This window comes from Balaenoptera musculus, chromosome 4 (assembly GCF_009873245.2).
Source record: "Balaenoptera musculus isolate JJ_BM4_2016_0621 chromosome 4, mBalMus1.pri.v3, whole genome shotgun sequence".
In the NCBI taxonomy this organism is placed as follows: domain Eukaryota; kingdom Metazoa; phylum Chordata; class Mammalia; order Artiodactyla; family Balaenopteridae; genus Balaenoptera; species Balaenoptera musculus.
This window is the reverse complement of record NC_045788.1, coordinates 59,485,960-59,502,257: the sequence shown is the minus strand read 5'-3', so window position 1 is coordinate 59,502,257 and position 16,298 is coordinate 59,485,960. Positions and strand designations below refer to the sequence as shown.

At 37.9% G+C, this 16,298-nt stretch overlaps 1 protein-coding gene across 4 annotated transcripts in view; it reads right to left on the bottom strand.

Annotated features, from left to right (window-relative positions):
• Window positions 1–11,892: 11,892 nt before the first annotated feature.
• The window catches only part of LOC118893890, a 38,659-nt gene continuing 34,253 nt past the window's right edge, over window positions 11,893–16,298 (bottom strand). For 2 of the 4 annotated variants that reach the window (XR_005019631.1, XM_036849521.1), the window contains 2 exons: window positions 15,339–15,426; window positions 14,250–14,952 (listed from right to left, as the gene is read on the bottom strand). Coding sequence is in view for 3 of the 4 variants with exons in the window: in XM_036849521.1 (XP_036705416.1) it covers window positions 14,440–14,952; window positions 15,339–15,426 (601 nt within the window). In the remaining variant the exon portion in view is untranslated. Of the gene's footprint in view, window positions 12,329–13,708; window positions 13,919–14,249; window positions 14,953–15,338; window positions 15,427–16,298 lie in introns of those variants that run through there. The other 2 variants (XM_036849523.1, XM_036849522.1) reach the window with 2 other exon arrangements.

The window sequence follows — 16,298 nt, the reverse complement described above, 5'->3', positions numbered from 1 at the left end:
TTGAGAGTTTTTTCCCTTTTCTTCCCCAACAGGTATATTGTCGTCCTTTCACAATTAAACTGCCTCCTATATTTTGGTTTAGGCGGATGAGTCATTTGTAGTACTGTTGCAAAACACTGTTTTTAGACAGTTAACCAAAAAATAAAATTTAGTTTACACTGTTATTGATTTTTTTAACTTTAAAAAGACAAGCACCCCCCAAATACCTTTCTATTCGATGAACACTTTTGTGTCTAAAAAATATATTACTAAAGAAACATAACTCATTCCCAGGGAATATTCCTTCTGTGTGTTTCAGCTGGTATCTTTTGAAATATCATCCTTATAAAACTAGTACTGTGAAACAATGGCTAATATAAATGTCTTTCAGGTTATCAGCTGGTAGAGGAAAATGTCCCTTGAATCCAGTCATTTTGTTTGCCAGAAGCAATTTGATAGTATTTTTCATCTCTTCCTTAATAACAGTCTGTTATAACATGTATACGTAGTTACCAAATAGAATCTCTTGGGTTAGTAGTCAAGCTATAAATACAGATAGGGCACTACTATGTTATCAGAAAGAATGTCAGCGAGAGCAGGTTGCCCAGTAGCAAATTACAAAGTTTTGGCTCCCAAGAATGAGATGCGTTGTTTGCTCTTGCACACTGCAGCTGCCTCCCCAATCCACCCCCCTTCTTTGGTGGTTTATTACACACAAGCTACTAATGAATGGGAGCCGCTGTTTTACAGTACACCACACTTACAGGACTTATCTCTAGGCCTACCACAGATTTGACTGATCAACAGCAGGGCACCGCCATCATAATTCTTCCTAGAAACAGGAGTATAAAAAGGGGTTTGTTGGAGGTTGGCTGGGTCTGCAGAGAATCCTGCCCGCAGGGCCTGCCGATGCCATCACTAGCTGTTATGGTCTTTGGCCTAATAAGGTACAGAAACAAAGATTGTTCACTTATTCAAGAAGACTAAAGCACCAGAATGATGGAAAGTAGAGGCAGTAGGGCACACATCCAAGTGGGATTAAGGGCACAAGTGCAACTTTATAGGGCTGTCTGGGTGGCAGAATAAGGATCTGCAGCTGAAAATCCAGTTCAAACATAATTTATTATATGTCATTCATAGTTAGAGGTGGCTGTCATTAGGAGTTAAATTGTTGCATTGTACCCTACTGATTTTGATAAGTATTTTTGTAAGCTTCTTACACATTATCACAATTCAGAAACAGAGGCAGAAGGTAAATAACAGACTGATAAACTGACATCGTGCTGTCTAAGAAATATATCTGGAAAAGGCCATGGTGCTTCATTTATTTCCCCATTCTCTACTATAAGTCACACTATGTCCTTCACATTTCTAAATTTTGGCATTGCTCCCATTGCAGTAAAAGATCACAATTGGCATCTCTGAGGCTTTCTCAAACTTTCAGATAAACATCAACAAAATGAATTCACCTATTTCCCAACAAAATAAACACACTAACCCTGTTTTATATAGGAAAAAACTTCAACTTGGAGAAGTCATTCCCCCAATCCTAAAGACATTGAATGACCTAGCTGAGAATAAAATTCTAAAGTTAAATACTGCTGGAATTAGAAATGTGGGTTATAAGAAGGGTATTTCCACAATGAGCCCTGTACACTTTGAAGTCATTGTACAATAGTCTCTTGTCTGAGAGAGGACTATACTTGGCTAAGGCTTCATTGTATTATAAATGGACTATATGTTCTAAGATCACAATAATTTAAAGTCAATTTAATTGGCTTTTACATGTACTTGTAGTTAATGAAGGTTTGATTATCTTAATATTATTTAATAGAGTGTGATAGGTTACAGAGTTTGGGTATGGGGGGGTATAGGTATCAGTCGTAATAATGCCAGATCAGAGTTAATCAAGGGTGTACCATCTGGGAAGACTAGAATTAAATGTGGCAGTTTTTCAAATACTGGGTTGGCCAAAACATTCGTTCGGGTTTTCCATAAGATCCCACAGAAAAACCCGAGCGAACTTTTTGGCCAGCCCAATAATATTCTTCCAAATCGCCAAATAGCAAGTCATCCTCTCTACTCTCCCTCCCACCACCATATTTTATTTATCCTGATTTCAAACCATTTAAGCCTTTAAGATTAGTGCCATAAATTTAATATTACCTTTAGTACTTAGGACATGGCCAGGTTTACTATTTTATTCAGTCTTTTAGCATATTCCCTTATATCTCCTGCTCATGCCCACTTTGTCAGCACAGTAACTTGTAGTTGCCTGGTGCTTATTTCAGAAAGCAGAAATGTCTTATTGTGACATAAGGACCACTATGTTTGTGAAGCTCTTCTAAATCAAATGGGAAATTTTGAGGTAGGACAATGTGAAACTGTGTTAAACTAGTTCTCCTCTGAACTCTGTTACTTATTAGCTATTTGACCTTAGGCAGTTTGCTAAACTTCTCTGAGCCTCATTTTGATCATTTATAAAATGGGGATACCTTATATGCCTGCCCCTTCTGCATCCCTTGTTTTATACTCAAGGACAAGATATTAGTAGTGGCTTTGAAGCACAAACTCCTGGAAACAACCTAAATAACCATCAATAGGAGAATGGTTAAAGAAATTTTGATCCAACCCTACTGTGGGATATTAGGCAGCAGTTACAAAGAGTGAAACAGATCGATCTATGTTATAAGAATGTTTTCCCTGACATATTATGAAGTGAGAAAAACACATAATAAAATCTCATTTGTTTAAAAAAAAGTCAGTATATATGTGGTCATAATGATGAGTAGTTAACCTATATAAAATGCTTGCTGTGTGCCAAGCACTGCTCTCAGCTGTTCACATATAAACTCAATCCTTACAATAACCCAATGCGATTGTACTGTTGTCATCCTCACTTTTATAGATGAGAAAACTTAGATGAGATGATACATGTGGTGAGTAGTAGAGCTGGGACCCAACCCTTGACTGTCTAGATCCAGAGTCTATGTTCTTCACTATTACCTATCATCTGTCTGCCTTTCTGCCTATCTATCTATCAATCTATCAACTCCCTATCATCTATCTGCCTATCTTTCCATCCATCCACTCATCAATCCATCCACCCATCCATCCATCATCCATCCATCTTTCTATCTGAGATCTGGAAGATACACACTTTTGGAGAAGTGACAAAGGGCACTTCCACTTTTTATTCTACACATCACTTTCACTTCTATAAACTTTTGTATTGTTTACTATGCCATAGTCAAGTTTAGAAGTAGAGTACTGGGACATATGATATAGAGCTGCAGTAATTATAAAGGAAAAGCTTTACAAACAAGTGGTCCTTAAGTGGGTATTAAAAGCAATGTCAATAATTTACTTTGGGTGGGGCCTTAAACATGAATATTGCTTGTAACTTTGAGGGCAGGGCGTATGACACCTTTTCCTCTTAATTGCAACACCTTTTTCTTTCAACAGCACCTACATAGCGCTTTGTCTCCTCAAAACTCAAAAAGTTTTGTTTACTGACTGAAAGGAGCTTATATGTGAAAGGCTTCTGTTAGAGCAGGGCTATAATTTGAGGCTATGTAGCAGGACAAAGTTAAATTGAAATTAAATATATGATTCTGGACAATTAACCAGTGCTTTATCCAACTTGATTAACCAGCCACAGATATTGTTTCTTTTACCCTCACAAACTCATATCCATCCACAGTATTTGCCTCATATTTTATTCTAATTTGGTGTTTACATTTCCCCTGTAAAATATTTCTTGGGCCTGGATTTCTAATTAGGAAGATTGACACTTATAACAAACAATCCATTCCTGGATTCTTGTGCATTACATCACCAAAAACATTTGTATTAGTTTACTATTTTGATTATTACAGGATGAGTATGATGTTGCTAGAATGTATTCAGTGTGTCTTTATTCCCTGCTTCTTTTTTTTTTTTGAGGCAGAGGGAGCCCAGAGCACAGGCCCTGCCTCAAGTTTTGTTTTTGTTTTTAAACTTTGGGTTTATTTATTTATTTATTTTTTTATGGCTGTGTTGGGTCTTCGTTCCTGTGCGAGAGCCTTCTCCAGTTGCGGCAAGTGGGGGCCACTCTTCATCGCGGTGCGCGGGCCTCTCACTATCGCGGCCTCTCTTGTTGCGGAGCACAGGCTCCAGACGCGCAGGCTCAGTAATTATGGCTCACGGGCCTTAGTTGCTCCGCGGCATGTGGGATCCTCCCAGATCAGGGCTCGAACCCGCGTCCCCTGCATCGGCAGGCAGATTCTCAACCACTGGGCCACCAGGGAAGCCCCTATTCCCTGCTTCTTTGCATTTAATATCTTTGCATCAAAGATTTTGAGGTTGTTCATACAATTGGCTGACACTTCCTGATTGCAAGATATCTCTGTAGCCTTTTAAACATATTTAAATGTATTTCTAAACTTTCATTCACTTGCATAAGCATGAACGTAGAACTTCTGAATGGCAGAATTTTAAAAAATGATTTTTTTCCTCTCTTAAGCTGAAGATTCATTCACTTAAAAACAATACATTTTAAGATGCAGTGTTTATTTGTAACTTTATAATGGACCTCTGAGAGCAAGTGGCACATAAGAAGTGACCCATGAAATATCTTTGAAAAAGAATGATTGATTTTCCATACAAGTCCTCAATTTAATAATTGAAGTGTTATTTCACACATATGAGAAATAGACATCCAAATGAGGATACTGAGGAACACAGAGACACCCAGATCCAGGAATAAGCTAGTATGAGAAGTGCTAGATTTCTCACACTTAATCCTCATCACTAAATTTTAACTCTCTTTAAATGTTTTTATTACTAGTAAAATGTTTTCATGGCACTTATGATGACCGTATTTACTGAATGAATAAAGTATAGAATGGCCCATTAAAACAGATAATATTCAGCCTCATTTTGTGTTATTCTAGAAACTTTATTTTAAATCCATTAAATAATTTTCTATGGCACCTGTACAATCTTGCTTCTCTACCTTTCCCCTCCACCTAGAATATGGTCTCATATCTGTCTATCACAGTCCTACCCACTCTTCAGGGCCCATGTTCTCCATCAAGCTTATCCAGGCTACTCCATGTTTTCATAGCTGTTTGTTCATACTTTTACCATAACTTATTCTGAAGAGACACTTGTATACATGCCAATTTCTCTTTCCTGGATAGCTCGGCCCAAATCCTGAGCTCTTTTATATTTTTAAATTCTAATCCTTACTTCCACAAAATTCCATGATGGCAAGCATTTAGTCTCTTCATCTTTGAATAACTTGAAGGAATACCTTATACCTACTGTAGAGGTAGTCAGTTATGCTTATTCAGTGGATAGTAGGCACCCAACAATACTCAACGTAAACAGGTTTCTCTAGTTAATTAAGTTCCATAATCAGGAATTGTATCTATTAGCAGTCAATTATATGAGATATATTCACAATATTGAGAGAGAGAGAAAAATCTGATATTATAATATGCAAATCATTGACTGAATTTTCACTATACATTGTGATCTACTACATAGATATATAATATTCCTTTCAGAAGAATACAGAACATTTTTGTGCCTGGTTGACTTGGTTAAAAACCTCATTAGGAAAAATGTACCGTTTAAAAGAAAATCCTATTTTGCCCAAATTATATTAATTTGCCCAGATTGATAACAGCTTCAGGAGGGGGGGCAGAGAGAGAGAGGAGGAGGAAAGAAAGAAAACATATTTTTGATACCACAGTGTATTGGGCAGAAGTAATTTAAAAGAAAAATGAGGAATCTCTGATCTTTATTTATGCTTCCCAATGTTAGTGTGGTGCTTTTATGTACTTACAAGCAAATTTTATGTAGCAATTGACAAAATTTCTTTTTGGATTCCTAAAATAATTCTCCTTCTCCTCTTCATCTTCCTCTTTTGCAACATGAGAGGTTTACATGAAAACTAACCAATAGCTTAGGTGACTTAGAAGTACTATAAAGACAGCAAGAGGGACATCGCCCGAATCTATAATATTAGAAGTTGATCCCGGCACATCCCTGGCAGTCCAGTGGTTAAGACTTCGCATTCCAGTGCAGGGGGTGCGGGTTTGATCCCTGGTTGGGAGCTAAGATCCCACATGCCTCACAGCGAAAGACCAAAAAACATAAAACAGAAGCAATATTGGAACAAATTCAATAAAGACTTTAAAAATGGTCCACATCAAAAAAAAAAAAAATCTTAAAAAAAAAAAGTTGACCCCTAGGAGTTGGTTTTGGTTGTCAGAGAACTCTTGATATTGTGCTTATGTTCTCTGACTTGTACATTAAACTATAGTGAGGGTCGTGATGTGCCAAATACCCACCTGGCATAATACACTGCGTTATATAAGCCCCTTAACCTAAGCTGCCCTACATTAAAAAAACTACCTAGAAACTGATGAGTAACACAAGAAGGAGGGAAGGCGGAAAAGAGGGAAGGAGGGAGGGAAGAGAAGACAAGAAGAAAGAAGGAAGGGAAGAAGTGGGGAAGGAAGGGAGGAAGAAAGGGGATAAAAACTGTTTTGGACAGTGGTAGCTGTTAAAGACAGACATGAACAAAATGAATGAGATTGGTAATATACAAAACAAAAATTTCAAAGGACATCTAAGCAAACATATCAACTTTAATATGAGAGTTTTTATTTTTGCATTTCTTAATTTGCAAATTGTAGAGAAGACACTAGAAGTTTGACTTTGGGGGCTTGAGCATCTATTTCCAAATCAAAATAAACAATTCTCAGTCTAATGTCATGTTTTAATTGAAAAACCTTGGCACAAAAAAGGTTACAATATAGGTATGTCATTATTGATACACAATATGCAACACTCAACCAGAACTGTTGCTTTTCCTTTTCTGGACACTACTTCATTTTTTTCTAATCCTAAAAAGTTTGACAGGATTTGTCTGGCTGCTAGCAAAATTCAGGGGCAAAAGCTTTGATTTAAGTATATATAAAATGACCAAGTTAGGTATATACAATTTAAGAAATAAAAAAAATTTTCCATATTAACATCCACACACCTACATTACATAATTAAGACAATATAATAAAAAACCTAATTAGAATCACATGGTGTAATCTTTTTGTATTTCTTGATTCCTGTATGTTTAGATAGGTTACATCAATATCAGGTTAACTAAACCTTTTATTTATCATTCCTAGAGTAGTTTGTAAACTTTTCTTAAACATGGCAAGTAAAAATCCAAGAGAAACAAAAAGTAGCCCTTCACAACTTTGTTTATCCAGACTTGCTAAGATATCAAAAGATACCAGTCTATCAACACTAGAAGGTAGAGCTGGGGAGTGAGGGAATTAGAGAGAGGTCGATAAAAGGGTACAAACTTTCAGCTATAAGATGAAAAAGGTCTGAAAATTTAATGTATAACATGGTGACTATAGTTGATAAGACTATTGAATAATTGAAGTTTGTTAAGAGAGTAGAACTTAAATGTTTTCCTCAAAAAAAAAAAAAAAGGGGGGCTTCCGTGGTGGCGCATTGGTTGAGAATCTGCCTGCCAATGCAGGGGACACGGGTTCGAGCCCTGGTCTGGGAAGATCCCACATGCCGCAGAGCAACTAGCCCCGTGAGCCACAACTACTGAGCCTGCGCGTCTGGAGCCTGTGCTCCGCAACAAGAGAGGCCGCGATAGTGAGAGGCCCACGCACTGCGATGAAGAGTGGCCCCCGCTTGCCACAACTAGAGAAAGCCCTCGCACAGAAACGAAGACCCAACACAGCTAAAAAAAATTAAAAATAAATTAATTAATAAAAAAAAAGATAAATACATAGGTGATGCATGTGTTAACTAGATGGGAGGAATCCTTTCACAATGTAAGCTTGTATCAAATCATCATCATGTACATTTTAAATATCTTACAATTTTATTTGTCATTTATAACTCAATAGAGCTAAAAAAACAAAACAAAAACAAAAACAAAAACCACTAGAAGGGAAACCTCACCTATAGTATTATTCATGGTTTTCATGTACTTTTTAAAAATTGCAGGTAGTTATTTAATTTATATAGGGCTGCCCATGTTTGACTTTTAGAGATTAACTCTGAAAGACCATTGATTGATAGATAGATAGACAGATAGACACACACAAACAAAAGAAAACAATAATTAGCACAATTCACTTCTAAATGAATAGAATTTTTTAAATAGTGTCTTTTAACTTTTTTGTGAAATACAAAAACTTTGCTCTTTAATACAAAATCTTGATTTTCAGGGATATAGAACACATAAAAAATTAAAAAGCCTATTGCTATAGTTTAATCACTTGAAACAGAAGCTATAGAATCTGAGTTAGTATCCCAGTTCTTCCATCTATCAGCTGGATCTCAGTGTGCCAATGACTCAGTTTCTTCCTTGGTAAAATGGGATTAATGATATTTATTTCATAACATTATTCTAAGGATCAAACAAAATTATGAATTGAGAAGTGCTTTGTAAACTATAGGGCATTAAACAAATTTAAGATGTTTTGAAGTAATAATTTTGTCTAGTTGAGAAATTATGATTTATGCAACATATCATTCCTAACAGTGAGTTTGATGTCTAAGCACGGGTACCACTTTGAAAACATATATTTAACCAATAGGAAGTAGAGTGTCTTTCTGGTCACCTCTCAGACAGATTAACAACCTGTAAGAAAAGGATCTACAGTTAGAGCCATGCTGTATTAGGTGGACAATGTAATCACTAGGACAATTCTTAATACAAAGAAAGTGGAAACATGAGTCTGAAGAGGGGAAATATAAAAGGTATTCTTCATAAAGAGTGAAACTTTGAAATCCATCTATTTAAGATTAATCACTATTCTTTTAGCTAAGCTGTTTGTCATCTCTAACTTTCCCTGAGTAGAAAATAATCTGCACTTCCAACTAAGTTATTCATGGTCCAATTTGTTCTCAGAATACTATAATAGGCTTTGTGAAGATAAGTTTTATAATAGGGATTTAACATAGTGAGAAGCCAAGACACAGAGGCCTTCAAACACAAAGAGTATATATGTGTATAAACTGCTCAGTTCCCTCCCCCTCTTCTTCCACTCTCCCTTGTCCGCTCTCCCCGAAAAGACATTCACCCCTACTTAAAATCTAATTTTTACAAAGGATTCGATGAAATGCCATCTCAACAACTTCACAGTACAATCAGTTTAGCTACTGCAGGGTTGCTTTAGAGACATTTCAACAGAGCTGGGAAATGGGGGAAACTTTGAGCAAAGTACCACTGGAAGAAGGAATATTGTGAAGGATTTTAAGAAAGAGAAACATTCAAAATCTTCCCTATTCGCAGTTCTGTCTTGCTTGAGGACCACATTTACATACTGAGTTCACAGGCTAGAACTCTCAAAGAGAACTCTACTTTCCTGGAGAAAATAAAACTTTCAGGGTGGCATCCTGGGGAAAAGAAAAAAAAAAGAAGAAGGAAAAAGAATCACTGATGATTTACACACATTATTTTCTAAGCTTCTGATATCTTAAACTACTGAAAACACTTAAAGGTAATTCAGAGGCACTATTAATTTATTGTTTTCTCCTCTTTAGCTCTATAAGATCTGACTTAGACTACTGATAATTTTTATCTCATTTGTATCCAAATGAATGTATTGGCTATTTGTTTTACAAAGTAGCAAGGCACTTAAAGTGAAGCGCAAGTTTATCTTCATTCAGGTGGTGGTTGTTTCTTTTTAAGGTTCCATATTTTCACATTTTAAACAGTTCAAGACACAAGCACATGAAATGTAATATTTAAAATACTTGAAAAAATAAAATACTTGAAATTCTTTATCTATTAATGTATTTTAACAACTAGCTTCCCTTTTCCCTACGTGTTACATCCCTGCTGTACCTATTTTGTTGCAAGTCAGGCTATCTTATTTGCATATTTGTAACAAAGTATATAAAAGGATGAAGATGTGTGGTTCCTTGAGTATTTATATTCAAAACTCTTCTTTGATTTAAAAAATCTTACAAATCACATAGGAATTATATAAGAAATATACATTTTAAACTTTTTTTAAGCAAAGAAAAAATTTTAATTGTTTCTTAATGTGCTTTTAATGATTTCTAGCACTCACACCTCCTTACTTGCTTTCCAAACTGTTTATACTGTCCCCAATAACACTCAGTGGAAAGCTGTCACTCCTGGCTAAATCCTTACTTAGGGTGGATGCTATGCCTCCATGAGACAGGGTCAGGGGGTCAAAATCGATTTTGGAGGCCACCTGGAGAGTCCAGGCCATGAACTGACTCAAAAAATTTATATCAGAGCTGGAATAGTCCACCTCCCAGGGTCAGATCTGGCCTGACACTCCAACTGCAGGCTGGGGCATGCTAGACCGAGCTCAGAGAGAGGCCAGAGTTGTTGACCCTGCTAGCTGACCTCTTCAAACTTCAGGAGAATTTTTTTGGCAGTTACCACGGTGACTGGGTACTCTAAAAGCTTATCCTTCTTACTGAAAGGAGGAAAAAAAAAATTAGGAAAAAAATATGTTAAAACCTACCTTGCAGAGATGCCTATCACAGTTAAAGTTAAAAAAAAAAAAAAAAAAGGAAAAAACTGAAGGAGCTCTAAATTGTCTATGACTTTAATCTCCTCTGCTGTCCTAAAGAAATTGGAATTTGTAAGGTCTTTCAAAAACCAAATTTCACATTTGGAACAGATACTGCTTTTTTTTTTTAAACCAATAGCTGACAACAATTTGAATAATGTATTAAAATACTTTTTAAACAACCTAATTTACTTGGAAATTCTGATATCTCTCTGCTTTTCTTTGAGAATAATCAGCTTTGAAATAAGATCCACCATAAATGCTAATTTAGTAGGGGAAAAATACTGTAACTAAATAATCATTTTTGTGTCAAAAACATACTCGATACTTTTTTTCCTGAGAGAAAAGTGTCCATTTTTGCTTGACTTGAAATAATAAAATTAGGAGAAAAACAAGGGGCCATTATTATATAGTTTTAAAATTTTTTTACCAAATGACTTAATAAAATAATGTTTACATTAAAAACAATGTCGTGAAAATACTCTGATATAACAAAAGAACACTAGGAGGAAAAAAATCAAGGTGCACTTTCTTTTAGAGCAATTTAAAGTGAAAAAAAAAGCCATAGAATATTCTTCTATGTTAATACCAAATGCTATCTTGTCCTAAAGTTCCACAACAATGGAAAGACTCATGAATTAAAATTTAATTCCCCATGGGGTAAACCTATGCACATTATAAAACTCTACTAGTTGATTTTTGGTGACAGATTGTAATGCAAAATACTTTTAAATGGCTCCTATATGTGACTTGAAATTAGATGAGAATCATAATAATTTAGAAGTATGATATTATTTAATTATAATAATACTTGCTTTAAAAAAAAATGCCTGTGTACTGTATAATGACTTTCTGTAAAGTGAAATAATTGACTCAGTGTTGCTACTGCTCTGGCCCTCCTTTAATTTTCTCATCTGCCTCTTACATGACCCAGGTCCTGGAAGTCTTGAAAGGACTTTCTCCAGCAACTCTGCGTGTGTGGGTGTGTCTGTGTGTGAACATAAGCACACACAAATGATTAAGCATTGGTGAGGGGAGGGTGGGTTTGCATTTTAAAAAGCAGTGGGTATGTAACAAAACAATGTCTTTGGTCTAAATATCATTTCTCATCTTGACTCTAAGCCAAGAAAGAAAAAATGATGAATTACAGAAATGTAGTAACTGACACTCCAAAAATGAATACTGAAATTTCAGAGGAATGTTTTAAACTAATCTTGAATGTTCATTTTGCTGTGACCTATTTTCATTGCTTTGTAATCACCACTAAATTCCTAGAACAGAATGGACATAAAACCAAGTATCTGTTAATTAATCTTAATTTCAAAAAAAAAAAAAAACCCAAAATATAATTCAGAATATAATTTCCTTTCTTGTCTTGTGTTAAAACATCCAGTGAAAGGAAAGGCTGGAGATATATTTTGAGATGATTTTGCCATGTGATCCAATTGCACTTTGCTAAGACACAGGTCTTTCAATTAGATAGTGTGGTTCTTGCCATTGCAAAGGGGGCAATGGGGTTGGTGAGTCACTACAACTGTGGTGCCAGCTCATTCTCTATGATGAACTCAGACTGTCCTTCCCAGACGGGAGCTCTTGGCAAGCTTCCTTAGAGACCCGGAGGCTGGCAAAGCATGAAGAACTATCAAACAGGAAATGAGGTCCTCCTCAGGTTTTGAAAAGAGATGATAGAAGTCTTAAAGTGAGGCAAGCCAGACCAGAATCTCCTAAACCACAAACCTTATCTTGAGCGAAACATTATTTCTAAGTTGAATCTGAAAAGGAAAAGAAGTTGAAGCATAAGACACTGGTTCATTTGTATGTAAGAAAAGAGTGCCAAGTCTCTTAGTTTGGTTTCCTCAAGTCAAAGTTAGGATCTCTCCCAGGAAAAGACCGAAAATTATTTGTCAGTTTTCTGCATAAATTTCTACTAAAAGGACAATGAAATAGATATCTAGAAGATCCATAGACCTGGGTCTTCTCTTATGTTGAAAATTCACCAGTTTGTTATAGAACTACAGAATTCAGGGACTGGGAGGGATTTAAGAGATTATCTGGCCCTATCTCTTTCCTTTACGTATGCAAAATCTGAAGCCAGGAACGTAAACTTCCTTCCTTACACATTATTAGTTACATGCCTCAACTGGAACTTAGATCTTGCTCACCACTTCTAGCCTAGTGGGTTCTCCACTACAATGTGTGGCCTCCTCACTGGCAGAAGGGATATTAAAAGCCCATACCAGTAGACCTATTCAGAGCCTTGAAGACAGAGCTATTCTGGAACTATGGTATAAAATGATTGTAAAACTCATTCAGGTTACACTTCCAGGAAACCACTTTAGGTACCACACAAGCAGAAATTCCACAAAATCAGGTAGTGAAACAATATGATAATATGTGCTGTAGGAAGCTTCAAAATTCTCAGGAACTTTGGTAACAAGGGTATGTTGTTAATATTATTTCTCCAGCTAATTGTTTGTATTGATTTGTTATGGCTAACAGGCACTGATTGATTTTCTTTTAATTGGTACAGAGTCTCCACTCTGCCAGGTTGATAATTAAATCCTGAGAAGCAGGGCTCTTGGTGTTAGTCTAAGCTTCCAGTGGTACGAAAGTCCATCCAAATAACCATGAGCTATGTAAGACTTGACGGCTGCCGGTCCAGAAAGGGCTTCACCTGGTCTTTCTTTAATATTTCTCTAATTTAGTTCAGTTTTAACATGTTTCTATTAGGATCAGTGGATTCTAAAAATGAAGTAAAAAGAGGCCTGTAGAAAAATGGGGAATTCATTGCTGATACCCCAAACTGCCACTTGTCAACTGCATTCAACTATAAAATTTACTTTCTATATCATGTATTTTCATTGCAATCCCCAAACTCCCCTTCTAACTTGTTATGGCATTTGGGAGATCATGATTTAATTCTGAGAATCTGGCTCAGGGCCCCAGAGGGAAAAAGAGTAAGGGGTAAGAATTTAAGGGGAGGAGAAAAAGTACGAGGTATGCTGAGGGGTTTTTATAGGGAAGGAGGCTGGTAAATTAGGAAGACAGTCATGTATGATTAAGAGGTGAAGGCAATAGGAGTCAGGTAGTCCTTAACTCCCATCTAGAATTTCAAAGAAATGTTATATCCTTTCCATAGGTTCCAATGAGTGTTAGTTAAGGGAGGCATTTTGGGTACTAATTACACGTTAATGTTTTGGAGCAGGGAGTGAAAAACAACTCTGAGGTTGGGTCAGAAGAATGTTTGCTTGGCTACTCGAGGCTCCTGATGAAGTTTGGCTACTTACCCCACATTATGTGTGTGCATCTATCATTTTGTTTCTCAAAACACTTTACTCCTCTCCCCTTTTCCCAGAAGCAGACTTCACCCAAAGGAGAAAGAGCTGTTAAGGGAAACTAAACTCCTTAGCAGAAGGGAACTTTCAGATATACAAACATTATTATTTTTTTTTTTGGAATCAAGGATGAGAGGCCGGTGAAGAAATTAAGTGAGGAATTGTGAGATTAGAGAGTGAGAACTTCCCACTTGGTTCTGAGCTCCACCCCCAGGACCAACCAGGCTGTGCTCCAGGGACAATGTGGATGACGGAAGCACCGGCTGCCTTCCGCAGCTTCTTGACCTGCCTTAGGACTTTGCCAGACCTGTTCCCTCAGTCCAGGTGGGCACAGCACTCTGTTTTAGACACCGTCCACTGCTCTGCTCCAGAAGGGCACAGCCTAGGGCAACTTGGCCAGTGCCTGCCTTCTGCTGAGACACGACCACTTGAAAAGGGGCCCACTCTTTTGGCATCCTTCATAGGCTCCTTAGGAAATTGTTCAAGACAGAAATTTTGAAATTGAATTTTAATGATTGAGAAAAGAGGGGCGAGACACAGCAGCTGCTCTATCGCAGCTGCCCCAGCTGCTCTGTCCTCAGGAAAGGCCGCCTCTTGGCCACCGCACCCACCAGCCCCAGAAGAAGGGAAGAAGAGGGACACAAAGGTGAAGGGTTCAAGTTTAGAGTGAGGGCCTTGGTTCTGGGTGTTTGAGAGACATCCATACCCACAAACGCAAAGGAAAAGGCAAGCAAAACAAACAAAAAAACCCATAACTTAGTCCCAGGTTGCCGAAATGACTTGTGGGCCCAAGAACACACATTTGGTGGGGGGTGGGGGGTGGGGGTGGGAGATGGAGATGAGGGACCCTTTTGTGAAGGACCTCGGGAGAAGGGGAGAGTTTTGTAGGACATGAAACCAGTTTTCTCCCCTGGATACCCATGGCTTGTGTGCTGGAGTGGCTGCAGTCGGATTAACGTTCCTTCTCCTTCTTCTGCCTGCCTGGGCCACGTGGAAATGAGAAGCGGAACACAGGACAGTGCTCGCCCACCACCAGTTTCCTCATCCGAAAGCTCAAGTGCCTGAGAGTGAAACGCCACCAAAAGTTATTGCTAGCGACAAATTCGGGCTGACAAATTGTCGATAATCGCGCCTTCAACGTTCAGGACGGCTTGCAGGCAATAAAGAAGCACACGCACGAACGGGTGGGCAAGGCGCGGGCCGCAGTCGAGTCCGCGGTTCCCAGGTTGCGCCCCGCCCCCGCCCGGCGCCACACCGCCCCCGAACCAGCGACCGCGCGCATTGCAGGCCCGCTGGGCTCCCACCCGCCTGCTCCAGCTCTGGCTCTCTTTCTTCCCGTGACTCGTACAGACTGCAGGAGGAGCTTCTCTCTTCCCTCTCCTCCAATTAACCCGCTGGGTGCGCGTGTCTACGGTCTCAAGCGCCCTTGATTTAAAGTCAACGTTACCCGAGTTTTCTTTTGTTTGAAATCCTGGGCCCGCAAGACTTTGGCGTGTGTCGGACGTCTAGTTAACTTCTGCAAGCCTGTCTGTATCCTGCGACAGAGAAAATCATTAGGAATTAAGGCTCAAGAGAAATAATAATGATATTTTCACCTGTGGATGCATTGGAAGAGTGTGTGCATATTAAATCATTTTAGAATTTAAGATAAATCTGAAAAAGATCTTTCAAAGTGTTTGCATGTTAGTGCCTCTATCAACAACTCCCCCCGTCCCCGGTCCCCACACACACCGGATTCACCAGAGTGCCCTTTGATTTGTTTTTTACGTTTCGGATTCACTATGTGTTTTATATTTAGGAGCAACTTGAAACACATACATTGATCTAAATATGAATTCTCTGTGTAAGATATGATTTCTTCCGTGGTTTATTTACAAACCACTCACCTAATCACATGGCTTCAGATTCAACTATCAGTCACAGCCCTCCTCGGAGGTTGATTTAGCTATAAAAGTTTGAGTTCACAGTTAAATTCACTCTTCCACTTTCTCCAACTTGAATTTTGATTTCTGCATTTAAATACAAGACAGCATTTGAATTAAGGGTCTTCTTGTTAAACTGGAAGCTTTTTTCATTTTCCTGAACTCTATAAATGAACTGCATTGTCACATAATCAATAGGAAAAACTCAGCTGTCACAGATCCTAAGCAACCCCTTGCCACAGAAATAACACGATCTGGCATTTCTGAGTTTGAAAAATGTGCTGTTTGGATGACACGAGACCAGAACTACCCAGACAGCTTAAATGTCAGTGGTCTCTATGATCCGCTAAGGATGGACCTGCTGAGATATTTCAGATAGGCTTCTCTCCTTGTTGGAGACCAGGTGCTCCTTTTTTCTTCTATAATCAAGTAGTATAAGAGTATTGGGATCTGGGATTCAAAGCTTTTTCTAACCTCATCTAAGT